General features: G+C 48.3%; 1 protein-coding gene across 6 annotated transcripts in view; it reads left to right on the top strand.

Annotated features, from left to right (window-relative positions):
* The first annotated feature begins 4,492 nt into the window (after positions 1–4,492).
* Positions 4,493–11,568, top strand: part of Atf1 (activating transcription factor 1) — a 35,395-nt gene continuing 28,319 nt past the window's right edge. The window contains exons 1-4 of one of the 6 annotated variants that reach the window (XM_021183563.2): positions 4,892–5,143; positions 5,841–5,890; positions 8,600–8,705; positions 8,979–9,077. In XM_021183563.2, coding sequence (XP_021039222.1) covers positions 8,985–9,077 — 93 coding nt within the window. In that variant the 5' untranslated portion in view covers positions 4,892–5,143; positions 5,841–5,890; positions 8,600–8,705; positions 8,979–8,984. Of the gene's footprint in view, positions 4,731–4,891; positions 5,144–5,452; positions 5,891–8,599; positions 8,706–8,978; positions 9,078–11,568 lie in introns of those variants that run through there. The other 5 variants (XM_021183561.2, XM_021183560.2, XM_021183565.1 and 2 more) reach the window with 5 other exon arrangements.

Genomic DNA, 11,568 nt, shown 5'->3' on the forward strand with positions numbered 1-11,568 from the left:
AGGTCTGGTTGCTTGTCCTTGAAAACTAGCCATGTTTTGCAGGAATGAATGGCCTACTTACAAAGTAGGATGGCCCGAGGAGGGAACTTTTCATCTCCCCATCATTTACAGGATGAAGGCTGTAAATGAGCTCAGGGGCCACCCAGACCAAGTGCCATATATCACCACATGGCAATACCTGGTTGAGAAGCCCCGTTTGGTTGAGACCCTTTTTGTTACCAGCCTCCCTGCTCCCTGCTCTTCTTCCTCTGAAGGAGAGTTGGTTCAGCCCCCTACCTTGCTCCCTGCTTCTGCTCCTGAGGAAGATCTGTCCCCCTCCCTATGTTAAGGATTCTGCCTGCTGCCACTGTCCCTGCTCAACCTTCAAAGTCAGAGGGAGGAGCAACCCCTGACTCCCCTGATTTTCCTGACTCTACTCAGAGTCTACCTCACACTTGGGCCCATAGTACTACCCATACTACTACGGTCTTAACCCCCAGGACTATGGGAAACCCAGATGCTCAAGGGAGACAGTTCATGAAGTATGTGCCATTTTCCAGTAATGATCTTTACAACTGGAAATTGAAGAACCCCTCATTCTCAGAAAGAGCATCAGGGTCTCCTAGATTCAACCATGCTGATTCACCTGCCCACCTAGAATGACTGTCGGCAACTGCTCCGTCCTCTTCACAACAGAGGAGAGAGAAGATGATGGGAGATTCTGATGGATGGCCTCTGAGAGGCTGCCAGGTGGCCTGCAAATTTATCTAAGGTGAGCCAGGTGATGCAGGGAAAGAATGAGAGCCCCAGGGAATATCTAGAAAGACTTTATGAAGCCTATAGGACCTATACTCCTTTTGACCTTTGACCAGAAGCCAGAGGGCACCAGTCAGCTGTGAACACTGGCTTTTATTAGCCAAGCTGCCCCTCACATCCATTGGATGCTCCAGTGCCTGGGTGGCTTTTCGGGTAAGCAACTGACTGAGGTAGCAGCTACAGAGCTGAGAGCTTTTCACAACCGGGAGACCCCGGAGAATGACAGACCAGAGGACTGGAGGAAGTGCTACATGTTGCCACAAGCCACAGCTGTCCTGATAAGAGTGAGCTGAAAAACCAAGCTCCTGGGAGGGGCAGAGCTGCTTCCACTGAAGAAAAAACCGCCCTCCATCAGAGAGGGACCAGTGTGTCTATTGAGGGGAAAGGCCGCTGGGAGCATGAGTGCCAAGATGAGTATCCTAAGAAAACATCAAAGAGGTGGTCCAAAGGTTCTGGAATTAAAAGATGACTGAGGGTGTCAGGGCTTAACACCCCTCCATGAGCCCTGGGCAACCCTAAAGGTGGAGGGGAAGCCCACAGACTGTCTGGTGGGCATGGGGGCATGGGTGCAAGGATGCAAGGGGCAACAAGCACCAAGCCCTACCACTGACTACCTGAAGAAAGGTGGACTTGGGAGAGCAATGGGTGACTCATCTGTTTATGGTCATTCCTGGTTGCCCATATCCCCTGCTGGGAAAGAGACCTCCTTACCAAGATGGGAACCCAAGTCTATTTTGGTCTAGAGGGAATGGAAGTGCTGGGTAAGAATGGCCTCATCCACGCTCTGACCTTGGCCCAAGAATAGGAACACAAACTGTTCCCTCAGCCAGCCCCATCTCCAAGCCCGTTACTTCAGAGGTTCCTAGCGGAAGTCCCCAAAGTCTGGGCGGAAACAATCCAATGGGACTCACCTGACATTGAGCTCTGGTTCTAGTTCAATTAAAAGTTGGGACTAGGGGCTGGAGAGATGGCTCAGCCATTAAGAGCACTGGCTGCTCTTCCAGAGGTCCTGAGTTCAATTCCCAGCAATCACATGGTGGCTCACAACCATCTGTAATGGGATCTGATGCCCTCTTCTGGTGTGTCTGAAGACAGCTACAGTGTACTCATGTAAGTAAAATAAATCTTTAAAAAATAAAAATTATCAGGCAACATCCAGTGCCCAGAGATGCCAGGCCCCTCGCATTAATCAGCTCTGGGAGGTAGGGATTCTGAGTCCTTGCCAATCAGCATGGAACATTCCCCTCCTTTTGGTCAAGAAGCCCTATTCCAATGACTGCCAGCATGTGCAGGATGTAAGGGAGGTAAATAAACGGTGGAAGATACCCATCCTACAGTTCCAGACTCATCTACCCTGCTGAGCTGATGTCCAGGCCCTCCAGCCTTTACCCCAAGTGCTGGACCTTCAGGTGAGTGCCACCACACACAATCCAGGGATCCTCTCACATAGTTCTTCATCCTTCTCTTTATTTTTAAATGATCAGCAGGGGCTGGGAGATGGCTCCAGGTTAAAGGATGAGAGCGTTTCTCTTGCAGAGGTCTCAGGTTTCCGGCATGTATCAGACAGCTCACAGCTGAATGAAATGAGGACGTGACCGTTCTGAAGCATATGGTTGAGGAGAAGGCTTTGAGTGTAGATGTGGGAGAGAGTACAGCCAGAGGCATGGGAAGAGGACAGGGCAGGAAGACAAATAGCAGACTGACCAGAGCCTTAACATGGGACAGAGCAAGAAAAAGGAAGAGAAAGGTGGAAGAGGCAGAGAGCCAAGAGAGATGGCCAAACTGGCAGGATTTTTGGAACTCAGAAGCTGGGGGAAGGGAACTGAAGGCCCTCAGCCTGGGTTTAGGGTAGGGGGTTGGTGTGTGCTGGAGAAGAGCAGATTGTGAGCCTGGCTACCAGCCTGTGCTTTGGCATGCTAACAGACACCACAGTTAGCCATTTGTCCTGGGTTTCTTTGGGACCTGACAGCAACCATTTGTAATTCCAACTCCAGGGGATCCAACGCTCACTCTCTGGATTCTGAAGAAACCTGTGCGCATACCATCCCCCATCTGAGACACACAAACACACAAAATTTACAATAATATATTTAAAAAGCAAACACTTGAAAGAAAGGATGAATGTATAGAAGTGTTTAGAGGGGGGAAAGGGCTGGAGAGATGGCTCAGGGGTTAAGAGCACTGACTGCTCTTCCAGAGGTCCTGAGTTCAATTCCCAGCAACCGCATGATGGCTCTGTAATGGGATCTGATGCCCTCTTCTGGTGTGTCTGAAGACAGCTACATAAAAAACAAGGTGGCGCATGCCTTTAATACCAGCAGTTGGGAGGCAGAGGCAGGCGGATTTCTGAGTTGAAGGCCAGTCTGGTCTACAAAGTGAGTTCCAGGACAGCCAGGGATATACAGAGAAACCCTGTCTTGAAAAACCAAATATATGTGTATATATGTACACATATATACATATACATACATACATACATATATATATATCTTTAAAAATAAAGTTTTGGAGGGAGGAAAAAGGAGAAATGATAATATAATCTCAAAAAAAAAAAAAGCCCTTTAAAAAACACTATGGGTGATGGAATGACTGCGGCTGGACTGTTGTTCAGGTCAGGCTGGTATCTGCAAGCTTTTCCCCCCAACCTTACTTTGTAGGCCACTTTCCATAATGTTGAGACACTGACTTAGTGTTGTAATTTCCATAGTTTTTTTTTTTTTTTAAAGATTTTATTATCATATAAGTACACTGTAACTGTCTTCAGGCATATCAGAAGAGGATGTCATATCTCACTACGGATGGTTGTGAGCACCATGTGGCTGCTGGGATTTGAACTCATGAAGAAGAGCAGTCAGTGCTCTTACCCGCTGAGCCATCTCACCAGCCCATTTCCATAGTTTTTTAAAGACAGGCTTTCTTTGTATAGCCTTGCCCGGCCTGGAACATTCTATGAAGATAAGAGATAGCACTGTTGTCTGCCAACCCAGAGTGCTGGGGTCAGAGGCACAGCTGACCACGCCTGGCAATTTCCATAAATTTGATAGCGACTCGGGAGAGGCTGGGTAACTAGCCTAATCAATCAAAACCCGAGTACTTCTAATTTAAAGGTAGTCATCGGCCTTAGCTTTTTTGAGCAATATTTGCTGAATCACGGTGCCTGGAGTCTAGTAAGCCCTTCTAAACGCTTCAGTTTTACATCACATCGTATGTTCTGAAGGCTCAAAACCAAAGTCTTCACTCACCCAGTTATTAGGAGGGAAGGTGTCAAATACAACTTCACAAAACATTTGATATGCACTTTGTAGAGGGCATGCTAAAAACAAGCAAGCAAGCGAGCAAACCGCTACGATGTCCTAGCAGAACCCTGCCAAGGACCAGATAAAGGCGTCTGTATGAAGGTCAACTCCCCACAAGGACATGCTAAGTCCTTTCCGAAGCACTAAGATGGCAGCGCAAGGTTTTACAGTTACTTAAACAGAGCAGGTAGCCGAGGCCCAGCGGTCCCGCCCGCGAGAGAGGGAGGTCAGGACCCCGCGCCACTGCCCCAGGCTCCCCGGAGCTCCCCCAGCGACCCCGTGGCGGCCGGCGCGCTCCCGGGCTCGCCAAGATGGCGGTGCCCACGTGACCACGCGGTGACGCAGCACGCTGGCCCGCAGGCCCCGCCCCTCCCCACGCTCCGGCGCACTCCTCGCCCCCCCCCAGCCCCGGCCCCCGGCCTGTGCGGATCATGCCGCCTGCGACGCCCCTCGCGGCCGGAAAACGGTAGCCGCGACGGTTGGCTCTCGAGTTACGCTCTCCTCCCGCGCCCCGCCGACCCCTGGGACCCGCGCCACCTCGCCGCGGTGCGCGGCTGGCAAGTGAGGAGTGAAGTCGGCGCCGCCTGGGACGGGGGAGTGGAGCTTCCCGCCCCGGGCAGCGGCCAGGCGACTCCGCGGGTGAGCGGGGCGCAGCTGGGCGCGGGGCGGCCCGGGCGGGGACGCAATGGCGGCCACGCGCCGGCCGGGGGTCGCGCGCGGCTCGGCGGGCGGTGGGGGAGGGGCGCGGTGGGGGTGGGGCCGGCCGCGCGCTTCCGGTCGCGCGCGTCCGGAGCGCCCGGGCGTTAGGCTCCCCTCGCCGGGGCGCGTTGGGAGTGGAGTCGGGGCCCTCCGCGCTTCTTGGCTCGGCCTGCGCCGCATGGAGGCGGGAAGAAGAGCCGGGCGGCGGCCTCCGGCAGGCTGCAGGCGCCGCGGCCTTGGGCTCTCGCCTCCATGACTGGGAAAACCGAGGCAACCCGCCCAGTGGCGGGGCACGACGCTCCTCTCCTTCCGGGAGTCTCGCCGCTGGCCGCCTAAGTTGTAAAAGAGTCTCGGTAGCCGCCTTTTCTTTTTGAGACGGGATTTGTTGCGAAGAGTTCATGGTGCAGGACTTCCAGACGCGGTCGCCGGGCCCGGTTTATGATAGCGTTTTAATTTTTGCCTGAGACAGGGCTTACCAAACTGGCCTTAAATTTATATATATAGTCCAGGTTAACTTCGAACACGGCTTATGTTAGGATTTTTTGTTTGTTTTTGTTTTTACTTACATGAGTACACTGTAGCTGTCTTCAGACACACCAGAAGAGGGCGTCAGATCTCATTACAGATGGTTATGAGCCACAATGTGGTTGCTGGGAATTGAACTCAAGACCTCTGGAAGAGCAGTCAGTGCTCTTAACCACTGAGCCATCTCTCCAGCCCTTCAACCTCTTTTTCAGGGAAGGAAACTAAGACGCCTTTTCCTCACTCACCAGCTGAGAAGTCTGTACTTGATATTTACTGTTCACTCATGACAGTCTGCTGGGCACTGAGCACACTTTACTCCAAACAGGCACTGCCTTTAGAGAGCTTAAAGCTGGGAGAAACAGGCAGGCTAGTAAACATAGCTGTTAAGTAATACAGAGATAATGTGCCAGGCAAGACAAATGTATTAAAATAGGACCTGATCCAGGCATAGTGGCACATGCCTTTAACCCCAGCTCAGGCGGCAGAGGCTCTAAAGATCAAACCAACCTCCTATCCCTCACTCAGGAATGAACGAAAACCACAGGAGTTGGAACAGTAAGGAATGGCAGTAAGAGGTATCGCTGGGCTAGGAATGGTGGTGGACACAGCCTAGCTTCTGGGTTTTTGCATCCTAATGTGAGATCTGAAGTAAATACAGTTTCTTTAGGTCCCCCTTATCACCACAAAAACAAATCTCTTGATATTTCACGCAGAAAGTCGCTTTCTTTGTAGGATTTATTAAAACACCTTGCCTTGGGCTAGCGATGTAGCCTGCTCTGTAGAGGACCTGGGTGTGTTGGCAGGTTCTGCTTAATTGAGGCAAGCTGGGTGATGTCTGGAGAGTCAAGTTCAAGAAAGGTCACCCTCTGCTATGTATCAGGTTTTGAGGCCAACCTGGGCTATAGAAGACCCTGTCCTAGGAGGGCAGTGCCTTGCCTTGTGTGTGACAGCCATCCATAGCCTTCGGACTTCTCCGTTTCCAGCATCTTGTTGGTGATGCATTTGGACTGCATTTCATTGCCTTCCTGATTCTGCTCAACTGTGCATCATATTATGACAGCTGCTACTTGGAACTTAATTGTTTTTATAGAAAATGTACTCAGTCTATTTTGTTTAAAAGGGTGTCATTTTGAAAAGCAGACTTTAGGGCTGGAGAAATGGCTCAGTGGGTAAGAGTACTGACTGCTCTTCCAAAGGTCCTGAGTTCAAATCCCAGCAACCACATGGTGGCTCACAACCATTCTTGATGACATCTGATGCCCTCTTCTGGTGTATCTGAAGACAGCTACAGTGTACTTATTTATAATAATAATAAAATCTTTAAAAAAAGAAAAGCAGACTTCAGTCAAGCCTGGTGGGACATACCTATCGCCTTTGTCTTAGCACTCAGGAGGCAGAGGCAGCCTGGGCTTTAAAATCCTGTCTTAAAAAAACAAAAAACTCAGCCAGATTTAAAATTTTAGGAATGGGGAGACTGGCTGCTCTTCAGAAGACCTGGGTTCAATTCACAGCATTCTCATGGCAGCTCACAACTGCCTGTAACTAGCTCCTGAGTAACCCTATACCCTACACCCTTACACACACGCAGGCAAAACACCCATGCATATAAAATAAGTTGTTGTTTTTTTTTTTTTAATGTATTTGCAGTTGATAATTCAGTAAAACAGAACAGGTACAGTTTGTTGCTTATAGTGAGAAAAAGGTGTTTGTTTGTTTGATTGAATTTGGGGTGTGTGTGTTTGTTTCTGTGTAGCCCTGGCTGTCCTGGAACTCACTCTGTAGACCAGGCTGTCCTGGAACTCAGAAATCCACCTGCCTCTGCCTTCCAAGTGCTGGGATTAAAGGCGTGTGCCACCACGCCCAGCTAAAAAAGTATTTTATGTATATGGATGTTTTGCCTTCAGATGTGCCTGTGTGTTCCTCTGGAAGCCAGAGAGGCAGTAGATCCTCTGGAGTTGTATATGGTTTTGAGCCACTGTATATGTGCTGGGAAATCAAACCCAAGTCCTCTCAAAGAGCAGCCAGTGTTCTCAACCCACTAAGCCATCTCTCTAGTTTATGATTAAGAATTCTTAACTTGTCCAGCAGGGGTGGCACATGCTTTTAATCACAGCACTACGGAGGCAAGAGGCAGGTGGATCGTTTGAGTTCAAAGCCAGCCTGGTCTACAGAGTGAATTCCAGGAACAGCCAGGGCTATGCAGAGAAACCCTGTTTCCAAAAACAAAACAAATCTCAACTTTTTGCTTCCTGACATGTTTTCAGTGTTGGAGAAAAAGGGCTAATGTCATTAGTCAGTGGGGAGAAAGCCAAAGTCACCTTGTTCTTATTAGAAAGCTTACTATGAAAACAGAAAAAAACCAGCATGTGCTGGTAAGGATGGGAGGGACTGCAGCTAGACTTCTTATGGTCTGCTAGGACAGTAAACCCGGCTGGATGCCATTAAAATCAGTACCTTAGATGCACAACAGAATAACCGATGATTTAGCAGCTCTCTAGGCTACACATACAAAGAAAATGGAAAGCAAGCTCTTTTTTTCTTTGTTTTTTCAAGACAGGGTCTTGAATGTAGGCCAGCCCTAGCTATCCTGGAACTTCTGTAAACCAGGCTACCTACAAACTTGTAAGACAGCAGTTCTCAACCTGAGAGTTGAAAGGCCCTTTCACAGGGGTCCAGAATTAGATAGCCTGCATGGTCAGATATTTACAATTTATAACAGCAAAAGTATTATGAAGTAACAAAAAAAATAGTTTTATGGTTGGGGTCACATGAGGTATGTGTTAAAGGGCTGCAGCATTAGGAAGGTTGAGAACCACACTCACCTAGAGATGTACCTTTGCCACTAGGCCTGGCAAAAGCAGGTCTTTAAGAGATAATTGTTATCCATGTTTATGGCTCAACTATTCACTGCAGCCGGGAGACTGAAGCAACCCAACTATTTGTCAGTAGATGGAGGTAAACAATGGAAGTACATTCCAGGGAGTGTTGTTCAGACTTCAAACCATGGAAACCCTGACAGGAGCTATGGTTGAATTGGGCTCTTGTGCCAAATGAAGTTAGACAGCCACAGAAGGACTCACTCACCTTGTGGGAGTGTCTAGTCACAGGAGTTAGTAGTAGAAACAGGAGTTGCTGGGGCTCCTGGAGGAAAAAGACAGTTACTATTGGACGTAGAAAAGTCTGGAGGTTGGTTGTTCAGCTGTGAATGTAGTCACCACAACAGAACTCTACTTTGAAAAATGGTAAGATAAGCCAGGCATGGTGACTCATTTCTTTAATTCCAGCACCGGGGAGGAAGAAGCTGGTGGACCTCTGTTCAAGGACAGCTGATCTACACAGTGGGTTCAAGAGACCCAAGGACAGATAGATCCTGTCTCCAAACATTCCAAAGTAAGGGGAGCTCTGTAGTAGCAATCATGTTCTGTAGCAACTGGCACCTTTTATTTTGTTATTTGTTGGTTTGTTTTTGTTTTCTTTAGTTTGGTTTTGGAGACAGGGTTTCTCTGTGTAGCCCTGGCTATCCTGGAACTCACTCTGTAGACCAGGCTGACCTGGAACTCAGAAATCCGCCTGCCTCTGCCTCCCAAGTGCTAGGATTAAAGTTGTGCATCACCACTGCCTGGCTACAACTGGCTTTTTCTAACTGGCTTTTTTTCCTTTCAGTTGATTATGGAAGATTCCCACAAGAGTAACACGTCAGAGACTGCATCTCAGCCTGGTTCAACCGTTGCGGGGCCTCACGTTTCTCAGATAGTACATCAGGTAAGCAGGAGCTCGCAGAGCACTGAGCTGGCCGTGGTGTTCACAGATTAGTTTGCAGCTTCGTTGACAGGTGGGCATGTTGAGACTGAAAATGTAAACTTAGGAGTCATGAATATAAATTTTAATAGAAACTAAAATTATGGGGCAACTTCTGACTTCTGCCTAATGCGTAGAAAGCTGAAAAGACTCTTGCTCCTAAAACCAAAAGAAAAAAAAAAAGCCAGGCAGTGGTGGCTCACGCCTTTAATCCCAGCACTCGGGAGGCAGAGGCAGGTGGATTTCTGAGTTCGAGGCCAGCCTGGTCTATAGAGTGAGTTCCAGGACAGCTAGAGCTATACAGAGAAACCCTGTCGGCAAAAAAACAAAACAAAACAAGAATCTTGCTCCTACCTCAAACTAGAATAAGTTCAATACCCTACAGGTCACTGACCTCTGAGACTCACAGAAATTCAGTGTGAGTGTGACTCACCTGTGGATGTCATACCAGGAAGAAAGAACAAGTTAGCTGCATTGCCAGGCTAGCCTCAAACTCACTGTGTAGTGATGGGTGGCCTTAATTAAACTCCTGATCTTTCTACCTTTGAGGCACCTGCTGGGATTGCAGGTGTATGTTATTGTACATAGCTATCAAGTTAAAGTTACTTATTCATCTATCTTTTGGGGTGTGGGTATGCAGATGCCATGACACATACAACTTGGGATAGATAGCACAAATGAACAGTAGATGGCGTTAGGGCTTATCAGACTTGATTAATAAAGTTAATGAAAGAATCGGTGAACATGAAGGTAGGCTAGTGGAAAATGGAAAACAGAAGAGGGAGAAGGACAAAAGCAGAGCCATGCATCGGGGAACTCTGGGGCAGTGTCTGTTTTGAGTAAGTCGTCTTGGTGTAGAGGAGATTCCTGGGGTGTGGGTTCAGAGAGGGATGAGACTGACAGTTGTTGGCTTGCTTGTCTTCTAAGTCCAGGAAGGCTGTGATGTGCCATATGGAAAAAATACATGTGTCAGATAACAGAAATGAGCTATCATGCTATTTACTACTGACAATGCGTTAACTATCTATCAAAGAGGTATCTTGAATCTTAGAACCAGGTAGTGTAGTGTACTGGCCAGTGAATATACTTGGAATTCAGCGAAGTTTCCTAGAAGTAGTGGTTCATTTTATGTGATAGATAATATTATAGCCACTACAGACAAGAATAGTCTGTTATTTATGTGTATGTGTGCATAACTTTGTGTGTAGGGGTGCCCGTGAGGTCCAGAGGACATTGGATCTGTAGTTACAGGTCTTTGGGAGCCACCATATAGGTGCTAGACACAGAACATAATCCCCTGCAAGAAGAGCAAGCAGCTGTATTCATTTAATGTATATGAGTGCATTGTAGCTGTATACAGTGTACTACAGTGAAGGTTGTGAGCCTTCTTCATGTGGTTGCTGGGAGTCGGCCTCACTCCATCCTGCCCAAAGATTTATGTATTATTATACATAAGTACACTGTAGCTGTCTTCAGACACACCAGAAGAGGGCATCAGATCTCATTATGGATGGTTGCTGGAATTTGAACTCAGGACCTTTGGAAGAGCAGTCAGTGCTTTTAACTGCTGAGCCATCTCTCCAGCCCCACAGTGAGCACTTTTAATCTCTGACCCATCTATCTAGCTCTGAGACATTTGGTTTTTGATATTTAAGTTATTTATTTTGTGGTGGGTACACTGCCCCAGCACAGTTGTGGAGATGAGAGTGCAGCTTCTGGGAGTTGGTTCTCTTTCCGTCAAGTGGGTCCTAAGGATTGAACTCAGGCTTGGTGACACGTGGTTTTACCTGGGGGCTACCTCATCCTCAAGAAGTTCTGCTCACAAAAGGAGCTAAGAATGACTTGTCTGCGGTGGTTTGGGCTTATAGAGTTGCTCATCCCCCCCCCCTTCCCTTTTCCTCTCCCCTCCCCTCTGCTCCCCTTTACCAGTGATTGATCCAGGGCCCAGGGTTTTGGGCAGGCACCTGACCACTGAGCTGTAGCTTTAGCCCTGTAAGGTTTTGTTTTCATTTTGACAAAAGCATTGCTGTGTTACAGGGTGGCCTCAAACTGGCGACCATCCTGTCTCAGCCTTCAGATACTGAGATAGCAGCTAAGATTTTATGTATGTGTTTGTGTGTCTATGTGTGTTTATTTGCATTTGTATGTGTGTCTGTGTATGTTTGTGGGTGTGTGTACAGGCCTTGTATCCCTGGAGTTAGAGGTTGTAAGCCCAGCATGATCCTGCCGTGAGTGAGGCATTGTATCTCTTAGCAACCTTCTGTTTGCCCTTAATTGTCATTTGTTGAGCATTTTATCACAGCAACAGCACAAGTACCTAAGACAGGATCGTTTACGCCTTTAATCCCAGCACTCGGGAGGCAGAGGCAGGGGGATTTCTGAGTTCGAGGCCAGTCTGGTCTACAGAGTGAGTTCCAGGACAGCCAGGGCTATACAGAGAAACCCTGTCTCGAAA

The sequence above is a fragment of the Mus caroli genome, chromosome 15, assembly GCF_900094665.2.
Source record: "Mus caroli chromosome 15, CAROLI_EIJ_v1.1, whole genome shotgun sequence".
Taxonomy (NCBI): Eukaryota; Metazoa; Chordata; class Mammalia; order Rodentia; family Muridae; genus Mus; species Mus caroli.